Source organism: Narcine bancroftii, chromosome 5 (genome assembly GCF_036971445.1).
Source record: "Narcine bancroftii isolate sNarBan1 chromosome 5, sNarBan1.hap1, whole genome shotgun sequence".
Classification (NCBI taxonomy): domain Eukaryota; kingdom Metazoa; phylum Chordata; class Chondrichthyes; order Torpediniformes; family Narcinidae; genus Narcine; species Narcine bancroftii.
Genome location: NC_091473.1, coordinates 63,408,074 through 63,422,663, shown reverse-complemented (window position 1 = coordinate 63,422,663; position 14,590 = coordinate 63,408,074). Strand labels below are relative to the sequence as shown.

The 14,590-nt window shown below is 48.0% G+C and overlaps 1 protein-coding gene across 3 annotated transcripts in view; it reads right to left on the bottom strand.

Moving 5' to 3' along the window:
* Positions 1-14,590, bottom strand: part of kiaa1614 (KIAA1614 ortholog) — a 170,323-nt gene that overhangs the window by 132,733 nt on the left and 23,000 nt on the right. For all 3 annotated transcript variants that reach the window (XM_069937605.1, XM_069937602.1, XM_069937603.1), the window contains exon 4: positions 7,779-9,685. In XM_069937605.1, coding sequence (XP_069793706.1) covers positions 8,734-9,685 — 952 coding nt within the window. In that variant the 3' untranslated portion in view covers positions 7,779-8,733. The remainder of the gene's footprint in view (positions 1-7,778; positions 9,686-14,590) is intronic.

Below are 14,590 nucleotides of genomic sequence, written 5' to 3'. Positions count from 1 at the left end.
CCTGATCAGCTAGAGGGGGATCCCCAAGTCCCGGGTGCATCAAAACTCTTTGGATCAGTTGTTTTAACAACTTTCTGGAGGCCGCTGCTGGAGTGATCGACTCGGATGAGAAGAGGCTGAAAGTTCTACAAGCAAGAGTCTGCCAGAGGGCTTTCCAGGCCATCAGAAGCTGCATGACCTACACCGAGGCGATGGCAGAGCTACAGGTGCTATACAAGTCCAAGATCAACGAGGTCTACTCCCTTTACCTCCTGGCGTCCAGAAAACAGAAGCCTGGTGAGTCAGTAGAATAGTTCATCTGAGCCCTGATCATACTGGGAAAGGATTGTTTGGGGAACCACTATCGAAGAGGCCGGGGGCCCAGTGCATGGAAGACCTGGTCCGGGACGCTTGCGTGTCGGGGTTGAAGTTGGACTATATCCAACAACATCTCCTCGAGGAGGATCAACTCCCATTGAAATGGGTGATCCAATTAGCCAGGACTTTAGACTCGGCCCAGCGCCACACAGAGTTGATCACGGGCAGAAGCGGGCCTATCCAGTATGCACTGCCATGAGGGCTGCCATCCTGGGAGTTGGCGTCGGGGACAGTCGACCTGACTGCGGCTGCAGTGGTGCCAGGATCCACGAGGTGCCACTTCTGCAGGCAAGCAAGACACCTACGACGTCTCTGCCCCGCAAAAGGAGCTACCTGCTTGGGCTGTGGGAAAAAGGGCCATTATCAACTAGTCTGCAGGTCCAGAGCCCCATCCCAAAGCAGCAGGGCGTACATGGCTGAGGAGCTTCCGGTGGCGGCCGCGGGCGCAGTAAGGGGGGTGCCATCTTACTCGCTGCCACTCCCATCCTCTACATCACACACGTCAAACTCTGGCCCGCGGGCCAAATTAATTATAATTATATTTGGCCCGCAAGATCATATTAAATATATATTAGAGTTGGCCCGCTGGCCGCCGCACCAGTATAGCGCATGCACACTGAAGGTGAAAATGAAGACGCCGGAAGTGTGGAGGGATCTCAGAGTCCCGAATCTCGGGGATCAGAGCGCATCACTCAGCCTGCCCGGCTCCCGGACACACAGACGTGGCTGGAGCTGGGGACCATCCTCGCTGGGTCTGCGCTTCAGCGGCGACGCCGGACCGAACGTCTCGTTGGCGATGCCTTCCCCCTCGCTCCGTGCGCGGCGGACCCTGCCTCCCGCTCCTTTTGTTGGAGTCGAGCCCGGCGCCGTGAGATCGCAGTTTAATCCCTCTCCAACCATGAGAGGGGGGTGGGAGCAACGCGCTCTTCTCAGCCAATTCCTCCACCGCCCCGGACGCCAGCGTTTCAACGGGGGGTTCGAGTGCCTTCGTCAGGCGACCGACCTGTTAGTCCAAGACAAGGGGAGAGCGTACAAACTCCACACAGACAGCACCTGAACTCGGGTGAACGTGGAGCTGCGACCCCACATTCCACATCAGGACTGTGTGTAAGATTGGGAGCAGTGAGACGGAAGCTTATTTTGTTCCTGTGATTTAAGCCTTTCTTGGGGTGGGAGGGGGTCCTTCTCTGACCACTTGCCTAACAATTAACTTAATCAGATGTGGAGTTACCACAATACGACAGTTCTCAACCTTTTTCTTTCCACTCGTGTCCCTGTGCCATTGGTGTTCTGTGATTAGTAAGGGATTGCTTAAGGTGGTCTGTGGGTGGAAAGAAATAGTTTGAAGACCATTGCTTTAATCATCCCTCATTGACTCGTCATGTGCACGGTTTCAGAATGCTAAAGGAAATGGGCCAATGACAATGACAATGAAAGAGTTTATCCAAAACTATTATTAAACATTTATTTTAATAAGAAAAAGTTTAACATTACATATGTTGAAAGAAGAGAAAACATCCAGATGTTGTAGAAAATTTTCAATAAATATTTAGTTTGGCCCTCAACTTAGTCCAAGTTTTTAATTTTGGTCCTCCGTGAATTTGAGTTTGACACCCCTGCTCTACATGGAGGAAGCCCTCGGCAACGACATCACTTCCGCCCCTGACAACACCACTTCCGCCTTCTTAATCGATGTTGGCAGCATGGTTAACATGGAGGCCACCATCTTGGACATCGGATCTCCCCACCAACGACAAAAACAACCCACCCATCCTGTCATCGATCACCTTGAACCAAGCCAGCCCTCACCCGATCACAAACTCCATGATGTTGATCGAGGTGAATGGGGACAAGTCGAACTGCTTCTTTGATATTGGCAGTACTGAAAGTTTTATCCACCCTGAGATGGCCCATAGACTCTCGATCTCCATTTGGCCGATGATCGATCGGTATCAATGGCAGCAAAAGACCAGCAAACCTGTATCCAGGGGTACTGTGTGGCGTCTCTGACGTTGGTGGGGGGAGAATGTTATAATGACTTTTGGTTGTTGATCATGCCCCAGCTCTGCACGCTGATCCTCCTGGGCCTCAACTTCCAGAGTCAGTTCAGGAGTATGACAATGGCTTTTGGGGGCCCACAACCGCCACTCACCATTTGTAACCCACAGCTTACGGACCCCCCCACCCAACTGAGCACCCAGCCTCCGGCACCGACTTGCAGCCTCACCACCCTGTGGGTGGCCCCTCCGTCACTATTTGCGAACCTCACCCCATATTGTAAACTGATCGCCACCAAGAACAGGTGCTACAGTGCTGAGGATATGGCATTCATCCAGGCCGAGGTTCAGCGACTCTTGGCGGAGGGGATCATAGCCCCTAGTTCCAGCCCCTGGAGGGCACAGATCCTCATGGTCAGAGGGACAGGCAAGCCAGAGATGGTGATTGACTACAGTCAAACCATCACCGCTTCACCCAGTTGGATGTGTAGCCTCTACCCCGGATAGCCGACTTGGTCAACAAGGTCATGCAATATAGAGTCTTTTCAACCATTGACCTCAAGTCAGCTTACCATCAACTCCCCCTCCGCCCGAGCAACCGGCTCTACACAGGCTTCGAGGCCGATGGCAAACTGTTTCACTTCCTGCGGATCCCTTTCTGAGTTACAAACGGTGTCTCTGCTTTTCAGAGGGTTATGGATCGGATGGTGACGGCAACGTTCCCATATCTTGACAATGTCACCATTTGCGTCCATGACCAGCAGGACCACGACGCAAACCTCGCAAAATTCTTACGTACGGCCAAGTCCCTCAACTTGATGTACAATAAGGACAAGTGTGTGTTCAACACAGACCACCTGGCCCTTCTTGGATGCGTCGTGGCACATGGTGTCATTGCCCCGGACCTTGACTGCATGCGACCTCTAATGGAGTTCCAGGTCCCAAACACCCTAAAGGCAATGAAGAGGTGCCTGAGGCTGTTTTCCTATTATGCACAATGGGTGCCCAATTACGCCGATAAGGCCCACCCCCTGATTAAGTCTACAACTTTCCTGTTATTGGCGGAAGCCCAAGCTGCATTCTATCAGATCTGAGAAGATATCCCAAAGGCCACGATGCTGCCGTGGACAAGTCCATCCCGTTCCAGGTGGAGAGCGATGCCTCTGATTTCACACTGGCCACCACACTTAACCAGGCAGGCAGGCCAGTAGCATTTTTCTCCTGCACCCTGCACGGGCCCAAGGTACGGCACTCCTTGGTCGAGAAGAAAGCTCAAGCGATCATTGAGGCGGTGCGCCACTGGCGATATTATCTGGCCAGTAAATGGTTTACCCTGCTGACAGACCAGAGGGCTGTGGCCTTCATGTTTAATACTAAACAGTGGGGTAAAATAACAAATGACAAGATTCTTAAGTGGAGGATTGAGCTCTCCACTTATAATTACGTCATCTTGTACTGACCAGGTAAACTCAACGATCCACCAAGATGCTCTATCCCGGGGGACATGCGCCAGCGCGCATCTCACCTGCCTCCAGGCCCTTCATGACAGTCTGTGCCACCCTGGAGTCACAAGGTTATACCACTTTATCAAGACTCGTAACCTTCTGTATTCCGTTGAGGACGTCAGGTCCATGACCAGACTCTGCCAGATCTGCACTGAATGTAAGCTGCAGTTCTACCAACCCAAAAAGGCACACCTTATTAAGTCCACACACCCTCTTGAATGGCTCAGTGTTGATTTCAAGACCAGCAAGGGCCGGAGATCCCAAAACAGCCCCGTCCACCATTGACCACCCCACACTGGAACTCAATACTAGAGGCCGAGCTGCTCGGGTCTCCTCTCCAAGAGTCGGTCCCCTGGGAGACATTAAACCCCCCCCCCCCCCACCAGGAGCCCTCAGTCATCACCCCAACCCCAGACAGTTCCCCCCTGGGACAGCTTCCCCACCCGAACAGCAGAGCATGGACACATCTGCTCCCCATCGGTCCTGCAGAAGGAAGAAGTCGCCGGTGCGACTGAACCTCTAGTTAGATTTTTTAAAAATTGTTTTTGGTTGTGTAAAAGGGGACGGAGGTTCTGTTTAAAATGAGGGACGGGGGTTCTGTTTAAAATGAGGGGGTGAATGTAATGATATGGATTGTGTATAGTCATTGGCCAGTAAAGGCACGGGCTGGCCCGTCCCCTGATGACACTCTCCACTGGATTCCTCCCCTGTGGCCTCGGCCATAAAGGTCGAGCCACCTCTCCCCTCCCTGCACTTCCCTAGCTTGGATCTGGGCCAGCACAATAAAGTCTATCATTCCCCTCAGTGATTGTCCTTGTGATTATTGGGGCCACTGGTAGTGCCCAACACTGCTCAAACATTTGAGTCTGTGGAGGGAGTATTCTCCACTTGCTTCAATATGATTCTCATCCACATCAAGGATGAAGCAGACACCTTGACTCACCTATCACCTTAACAATTCATTCTGACCATATGTGTGCTGTCACCTAGGAAATGCACTGAAGTGATGTGACAAAGCTTCTTTGATTATGCCTAGCACATCCACAATCACTGCCAACTAGAAGGGAAAATGTAGCAGGCACATCAAGCTGCCAAGTTCCTATCTAAGTAACTTATTTTCCCAACAGCTACATATTGCTAATCCTTCATCAGGAAACACTGGAACCTTTTGTACAGCAAAACTATTGATTCCTGCAGACCCAGTGAGTCCAAGCTCAGAATGGGTGACCACTTCGCCAGACACCAGTCTGTCGGTCTAAGCTAGAGGTTCCAGTGCCCAACCATTTCAATTTCCATCATCGATCCCACACAGATATATGTGTCCTCAGCTAGGGTGAGACCAAACACAAACTTCTCAGGAACAACATTTTAATTTTTTTAAATTTAGACATTCAGCACAGTAACTGGTCATTTTGGCCCACAAGCCTGTCCTACCCAATTTACACCTAGTTAACCCCCCAGTACATTTCAAATTCGACCGAGGCCGGGGCCGCCGTCTCCCCCTTGCTCCTGCCCGTATCGGGGCCGCCGCCGTCTACCCTTCGCCCGGACCGGGGCCGGGGCCGCCGCTGCTCTCCCTGTGCCCGGACTGGGGCCGCCGCCTCCCCCTTGCTCCTGCCCGTATCGGGGCCGCCGCCGTCTACCCTTCGCCCGTACCGGGGCCGGGGCCGCTGCTGCTCTCCCTGTGCCTGGACTGGGGCCGCCGCCTCCCACTCCCTGTCCGGACCGGGGCCTCCGCCTGCCTCACTCGACCGAGGCCGGGGCCGCCGTCTCCCCCTTGCTCCTGCCCGTATCGGGGCCGCCGCCGTCTACCCTTCGCCCGGACCGGGGCCGGGGCCGCTGCTGCTCTCCCTGTGCCCGGACTGGGGCCTCGGTCGAGTGAGGCAGACGGAGGCCCCGGTCCGGGCAGTATGGACCGACCTAGGAGGGGAGGCAGGCCCCTCCAGCCCGGGTAAGAAACCTGCATAGGAGAAGGCCACTCCGATATAAAACCTACGACCCAAGGACCTCGCTGCCACGTCCCAGCTTGCTTGGCCACGGCACACGAACCATGGGTGTAAAGGGTGGGGCCAGTACTGCGCGCACTGCACTCCACCTAAAAGCTCCTTTGCGCAGGCCCGAGGACAGGTCCACGTCCTCCCCCTCCACGTCCTCCCCCTCCACGTCCTCCCCCTCCACGTCCTCCCCCTCCACGTCCTCCCCCTCCACGTCCTCCCCCTCCACGTCCTCCCCCTCCACGTCCTCCCCCTCCACGTCCTCCCCCTCCACGTCCTCCCCCTCAAAAGATGCTAAGACCGCAGAGCCCACCTCACTGACAAAAGGCAAAGGAGGAAAAACCCAACACCCAACCCCAACCAACCAATTTTCCCTTGCAACCGCTGCAATCGTGTCTGCCTGTCCCGCATCGGACTGGTCAGCCACAAACGAGCCTGCAGCTGACGTGGACTTTTTACCCCCTCCATAAATCTTCGTCCGCGAAGCCAAGCCAAAGAAAAGAAACATTTCAAATGGTGGGAAGAAACCATAGCCCCCAGGGAAAATACATAGAGAGAACATACAAATCTCCTTACAGACAGCGTGGGATTCGAACCCCAGTTCCAATCAATGGCACTGTAAAGGCGTTGCACTAACCGCTATGCCAACCATGAATATAATAAGAAATAGAATATAAGAATAAAATAAATGCTATGCAGAATATTCTTTCTGCACAACCTTTGCAGAATGTTTATTTTTCTAATTTTAGGTTACCCTTACTTCTAACTGGTTCCATGGTTTCCATCTCTTCTTTACCTATCCCATTCTGGCTTTGTTTCCTAATCTTCCTCCTTCCCAATCTACCTGTCTCTCCACCTCCCCCATCTTAATTCCAGTATCTCTTATTCCTTCTTCCACATCTTCCTTTCTCTTTTTTTCCCACCTTGATATGCTTGATATCACTTCTTCCCACTTTAGCCTCGATGAAGGGTCCAATCTAAAATATTGACCAACCATTTCTCTCCACAGATACTACCTGATGGACCGAGATCCTCCAGCTCCTCATTGTTTCCGTGAAATTCCAGTACCTGAAGCCTCTGCAAGACTGTTGGAATACTTTGAATGGATAGAAATGCTGATCTGCTGAGTTCCTCCAGCAATTCTCTCTCTAGAATATTGTCTCACCCTCATCCCCTCAAGGGTTATTAGTGATGGACAATAAATTCTTGATATCAGGAATTTATCCCGGAAGAGAATGAGAAAGTCCAATTTGATTTCCCTGTTCCCAGTTAGTCTCACTGATCACACTATCAGAGAACACAAAATGTGGTGGGTGTATGGAACGAGCTGTCAGCTGTAGTAGATGCAGGTATAATTACAACTTTTAAATGATATTTGGGAAGGTTCATGGATATTAATGGTTCAGAGGGATATGGGGAAAATGTTTCTAGTTCATGAAGGTACCTTGGTCAGCTTGGAGGATTTGGGCTGAAGTGACTCAGTGGCTCTATGGAGTGAGTCTTTTGTTTGTATTTGGAGTTGAGCGAATGCTTATATCAAATAGTGCCCTTAGACAACTACTGTCCTGCCTAAGATACTGTGATGGATGGCAAACTTCTGGCCACGAATGTGTAAGTTCTTGTTGTCTGTTCTACTGGAGACTGCCTAGCACTGAAAAAAAGAGCAGTTTGCATTCAGGTGAAAATTTAGTTAATGTGAAGCAGGTTGCAGACAAAACATTCAGTCATTGATATCAGTCACCTACCTCCCCCATACCCGACCCCCCTGCCAACCCCTACTTGAGAAACACAAGCTACAGATGATAGAATCTTGAGCGCACAGAGAATTGCTGGAGGAATTCAGCAGGTCAACATTTCTAGCCATTCATGCTGTCTAACCTTCTGAGTTCTTCCAGCAGTTCTTGGCTTGCTTACCACTCGCGTACCTGCTTTGTCCTTCTGTTTTTCTCTGCTCTGCATGGATGAGGAATCATTTGCGCCACTTTCGTCAAAAAGACAACTCTGGCCTTCTGGTAAGTTTGATGGACGTCCTTATGCTCAGGTGACAACAGCCCCCATCACTTGTATCCGTGAGCTGCCTTAGGTGTTTCTGACTTTTCCCCATCTTCTGATCTGTGACCCCTCTGAACTATGTTTGCTGCCACTTGGCTGCTGAACAGCGGAACTCAGAGGGAACTGGCGTAATAGCAGAGTGGTCATTTGGCAATTGTTGGTCAGGACCACTTGGACTCTGTAGAGGTTGAAGCAAAGGCTTCTCTGCAAAGATTTTTGAATAAGATGATCTTTCATTATTCTCCTCTGGATTTAAAGGAATGAGCCTGTATTGAGGGGGACAGGGATCCAAATGTATTAAAACACTGTCCTGGGTTACTACCGGTTTGTTTTTTTGGGAATTGGCCAGGTGTGTCATGTGGTCTTCATTGATCATTGGCCTCTTGGGAAGAGTATCTTGACCCAACCTATTTTTTTTAAAGTCAGTGGGAAATGATATGTTCAGCAAATGAGAGTTGGGCACTCTGAATCTCCTCTGGAAATTTGAAGAAGGAATCTTCTTGACTTGACCAATTTGGAGAGAGCTTGTGCACTTCTGGAGGGGGAGTTGTGAGCAATACAAGATGGGATTCTCTCTATTCTGCTTGGAACTTTGAATTGGTTTCATGACAGGAAAAGAGGAAGGATGGAGCTGTGTTGATGTGGGGGAAACTTCCGCAACTTGATCCCTTTGTTCATGACTACGCTTTGATATTGAAACACTGCCCTCTGGCCAGTCAGCCCAGTCTCTTGACTCTGGAATGCTGCAGAGTTGGCGGTGAGCTCTTTGGTGACCTTCTCCTTGTCTCTCAATGGCTGTTCTTCTCGACTTTGATTTGTCCTCTGTCACTATGCTTCTTGGTTCCCAATGCCTATGGCATTCAGTTCAATACTGCTTGCAGAGCTGTCTTTGGTCTTTGGCATTATGGCAGAACAGCATGTTGAGATCTTAGACTCTCTGCAATCTTTCATTTCTTGAAGAACAGTGTTGGCAGCATTACCTTCAGTTACTGATACATCATCAATGGAAGTGATCTCCCCGATATAAGTTTCCTTTATCGGTTCAATTTTGATTCTGTGCTGTGAAGGGAGAACCCAGAAAGGTATAATTCTGGGAGCAAATGCTCCCACATCTGGAGCCTCCACACCAAGGTTGGTCCCTACCTCCACTGCATTAGATGCAGGGAACTTGTGATGGCTGGGTCTTTGGGGTTCCCTGCCTTGGTGTAGGGTACTAGCATCTGGAAATTCATAAGAAGGTGGGTCAATGCAAATGGCTTTGGCGGCTGAAATTATATAAGAGCCACAGCAGCTACACTTCCCATCAATACAGAGTGCTGCATTAAAATGAGTGCCCTTGGCCTTGCCAAATGTACTTTCTCCAGCTTTGCCAGTGGCAAGTGGATTCACTCCACTTTTCCAATTCCAGTTCCTGATCACTTCAGTGTCCCTATGGAAGGGTTTGCTAAGGTTCCTCGACTCAGATCCCAACATGTATTCCTTCTCAAGAATCCTATCAGATGGAAGTCCAGGTTTATGCTGCAATGACCCCGGGATGCTTCGAATGGAAGACTCAAGGCCACCCTTCCTGCGCAATTGGTAGCGGACTGCAGCCTCCAGGGTGGACTCGTCCTCAAACCTTACGTGGCTTGGAAACTGGGTTCGCTTCTTGTGTGGTCCACCATGCGACTCACCATTGGGGGAATCACTGAGGTTGTAGCTGTTTTGAGCACTCAATAAACATTCTTCCATGGAGAAAGGGCCTTTGTTTGGTGATGAAATGACATTGGTGGATATATCCCTGCAGAAAATGAAGATATGAGTTGTTATTTCACAATTCATGTTGCTACAAATTCAGAAATCCAATCTGGTAAAGTAGCTACAGAGCAAAGGCTTTCCCAAAAAGCAACAGTAGTTGACTTGGCCTTGTTACCCACTGTCAAGTTCTTCATTCTTCCTTGGACAATCATAGGTCACGTGAAACTCAGGCTTCAACAATATTAAAACGTAGCCTGGATGTCACTGTTTATATTAGCAATTAATAGTAGTATTCCCTCAAGACATTTTAGAGAATAGCAAGATCCTTCTATCCAATGTCTTGATCAATATTTTTTCTCAACCAAAATCATTGGGTACGATGTTTAGCGCAATAATATTACAGTGCCAATGACCCGGGTTTGAATCTACCACTGATTGTAAGGAATTAGTACATTTTCCTCATGACCTGTGTGGTTTTCCTTTGGGTGCTCCAGTTTCCATCCCACCCCACCCTCCAGAAAGGATAGGGGGAAGCCATTTACAACTGAGATGAGGAGAAATCTCTTCACTCAGAGAGTTGTAAATTTGTGGAAATCCCTGCCACTAAGAGTTGTTGAGACCATTTCATTAGATACATTTAAAAAGGAATTGAATGGTGGCTCTTATGGCTAAAGGAGAGAAAGCAGGAATAAGGTTCTGAGGTCGTATAGTCAACCATGATCATATTGAATGGTGGTGCAGGAGCAAAGGCCTTCTCCTGCTCCCATTTTATATAATTCATAAAATGTCAGATGCATATAACATTTATAACCATTCACATACAGCACTTTTATAGCAAGATTGTCTTCATTGTATTGGGAGAATTTGCTGTATTTTTCATTTCCCCTACAAAGTTGAGTTTGCCATGTCTCAATGTTGTTCTGTCAATAATGTCCTGCATTTTGTGTTCTGTATAATTGTTAAATATATTTAAACATGAATATAAAATATAAAAAAATAAATTCCCTTCACTGAATCAAGCTACATTAAGCCAACTGTCTAGATTTGCAGCACATCCAATTTACTTCAATGGATGCAAAGGGACTTTCCACCCTTGGAATTGGCATTAAGGTATTGGAGAATAAATTAACAGCATTGGAGAGGAGTGTCAGAGCAAGGAGACTACCTGCATGGTTTCCAAATGGCTCTAAATATTCATAAACATTTTAGGGCTAAATTACTTTAAGTAGGGAGAATTTTTTTAAATATTTAAAAAATAAGAATATAATTAATAAATTGATTAAAAATTGGCAAAACTTGAATATTTTAAAAAGAATGTATGTTTTTTTTTTAAAACAGCTAAATTTTATTTTTGCCCCTAATTTCCAAATCTGTAATTATTATCAAATGAATGGTATTTACAATATGAGCCAGACTGTGGAGGCCTGTTCTCCATTGTAATGGTTGGAAAACTCACGAGAGACTGCAGATGCTGGAATCTGGAGCAACATCTGGAGGAACTCAATGGGTCCCTCCCTGATGCCTTACATGACCATGGCTAATAATGCTGGGAAATTCCATCCACGATGATCATGTCAGTGGACTCCTCGTGGAAATTTGCAAAGGAGCAGAGTGATGCACCAGTATCTGTCACTCAGCATGACCCAAACCTACAGCAGGCCCATGCAGGTCCAGGATAGATTTACGCTTAGGGTGGAACATCAGAAGTTCATCTTCAAACTGCTGGCTACAGCCAACATACTTTAGCTCAGATTGTGTAACTAGACACCAGGCTTGCCTTTCTTTTTTACTCCCCCATCCACCTCAATGCGGCTTTACAGTAGACCTTGGGGTTCAGTTATCTCAGAATGCAAATGGGTGAGGAGAGTGTTGAATAGCAATAGGTGAGCATTTCCACCTATTTTTAATTTTAATTCTCTTAGTAAAAGTACAGGTAAGGACTTCAGATGGTCATAGGTTGTACTTGGAATGGAGTAAAGCTCCTCGCTTAATTAGTCATTCACTAAGAGCGCTGCAATACAGGATCAGAATCAGAATTTATTGTCATGGACAAGTTACAAAATGCATTGTTTTACGGCAGCATCGCAGCACAAACATTTCTATAAACCACCTTACAAAATAAATGAAAATAGTGCAAGTAAAAGTCAAGTTAAGGCAGTGTCTTTGATTCATTGATCATTCAGGAATCTGATGGCAGTGGAGAAGACGCTGTCCCTGTGCTATTGAGTGCTCCTGTACCTTTTTCCTGATAGTAGCACGGATGGCAGTCTCTTCAATCTGAGGCGCCTGCAAGCTCACACCAAGACACAAGAGCAACTTGTCCGTGAACTACTCTTCGCAGACGATGCCGCTTTAGTTGTCCATTCAGAGCCAGCTCTTCAGCGCTTGACGTCCTATTTTGCGGAAACTGCCAAAATGTTTGGCCTGGAAGTCAGCCTGAAGAAAACTGAGGTCCTCCATCAGCCAGCTCCCACCATGACTACCAGCCACCCCCACATCTCCATCGGGCACACAAAAGTCAAAACAGTCAACCAGTTTACCTATCTCGGCTGCACCATTTCATCGGATGCAAGGATCGATAATGAGATAGACAACAGACTCGCCAAGGCAAATAGCGCCTTTGGAAGACTACACAAAAGAGTCTGGAAAAACAACCAACTGAAAAACCTCACAAAGATTAGCGTATACAGAGCCATTGTCATACCCACACTCCTGTTCGGCTCCGAATCATGGCTTCCACCAGCGTTGTCTCCGCTACATCCTCAACATTCATTGGAGCGACTTCATCCCTAACATCGAAGTACTCGAGATGGCAGAGGCCGACAGCATCGAATCCACACTGCTGAAGATCCAACTGCGCTGGGCAGGTCACGTCTCCAGAATGGAGGCCCATCGCCTTCCCAAGATCATGTTATATGACGAGCTCTCCACTGGCCACCGTGACAGAGGTGCACCAAAGAAGAGGTACAAGGACTGCCTAAAGAAATCTCTTGGTGCCTGCCACATTGACCACTGCCAGTAGGCTGATATCGCCTCAAACCGTGCATCTTGGCGCCTCACAGTTCGGCGGGCAGCAACCTCCTTTGAAGACCGCAGAGCCAACCTCACTGACAAAAGACAAAGGAGGAAAAACCCAACACCCAACCCCAACCAACCAATTTTCCCCTGCAACCGCTGCAACCATGTCTGCCTGTCCCGCATTGGACTTGTCAGCCACAAACGAGCCTGCAGCTGACGTGGACATTACCCCTCCATAAATCTTCGTCCGTGAAGCCAAGTCAAAGAAGAAGCAGTGTGAAGAGGGCATGGCCTGGGTGGTGGGGCTCCTTGAGGATAGAGGCTGCTTTCTTAAAACACCGCCTCTTGTAGATGTCCTCAATGGAGTGAAGACTGGTGCTCGTGATGTCATAGGCTCAGTTAATAATCTTTTGGAGTTTTTTCTTGTCCTGAGCATTGGTACCTCTGAACCAGACAGTGATGCTATCAGCCAGAAAGCTCTCCACAGTACACCTGTAGAAGTTTTCGAGAGTCTTTGGGGACATACTGAATCTTCTCAAACATTTCACAAAGCATAATCGCTGGCAAGCCTTCTTCGTGATTGCACTTCGTGACCATCAAGTTAAACAAGAAAGTCAGCTGATGCTGGGGTCTTGGGCTGTACACAAATGGGCTGGAGAAACTCTGCAGGTCACACAGCATCCACAGGAAGTAAAAGAAAACCAACATTTCAGGCCTGAGCCCTTCGCTGAGTACAAGCAAAAACTGGCAGGTGTCTGAATAAAGAGGTGGGGGAAGGGGAGATGAAGAGGAGAGAAGATGGAGGAAGGGGTAGCGGGAGGAGCACAGGCTAATAGGTAAGAGATCATGGATGGATATAGGTGCATGTGTGTGGAAAGTGGGTCTAGCTGCAGCTCCTGCCTGACAATGCACAGATGGGACTGTAGATCAACTTAGTATAAAGTGTCCATGATGCTCCATTGACAACACATTTAGTCAGCTGGTCATTCCATGACTGTTGACTGCAGAGGCAGAAATGCAATGGGTGACCACTGGGTAAGGCAGTCAGCTCAGACAAGCAGGCCATTCCTCCACTCAAACAGTAAAAACACAGAAATGCTGGAGGAACTCAGCAGATCTCACAGTGTTCATACAAGATAAAGATATATAACCAATGTTTCAGGCCTTAGCCCTCATACCTAGAAGAAGGACTCAGTCCAAAAATGTCGGTCATATATATTTACCTCCTATGAATGCTGCGAGACCTGCTAAATTCCACTGGCGTTTCTGTGTTTTTACTACTTTCACTGCATCTGCAGACTTTCATGTTTCACCCCTCTCAAACAGATACGCCTCAATGGATACAGTTGGAAGAGACAGCCCAGAAGAAACCCAGCATTGACAAGTTCATATCATCACAGGGTAAGAGGGTCAGAGCGGGAAGTCTCAGCGGTTGAATTGTCAAGGGGGTGGACTGGCATTTTTGTTATGTCACTTTAATTGCCATGGTATAGAAGGAACACCCAACTGCCAGTTAATGTTCCAGATAGAATCTTTTGAAAGAGCAGGGGAAATAACAACTTCATCAACTTCTGGTTGAAAAATGAACAAGGTCATTCTTGTATAAAATGCAGTGAGCAGAGGCCAAATACATTATATGCATAAAACATATTCAGTCATTCAATATGCATTCCTGAGTGCCACAATCTGATGCATTTAATCTCTGCAGTACTTGTTCTTCAGTGTTCTAATGACAAAATAGACTGAATTGGGATAATGATAGGCTTGAATTGTGCTTCTGCTGTGTTAATCTAAATATCTGGTGACACTTAAAAATATCTTATTTAAAGGGGCTATTTTTAAAGCAGATTCCTATCTTTGTCAATGGTTACATTGTGAGATAAGGTGAGAAGATCACAATATTGACAATGAAGTGTGAAAATTACCATTA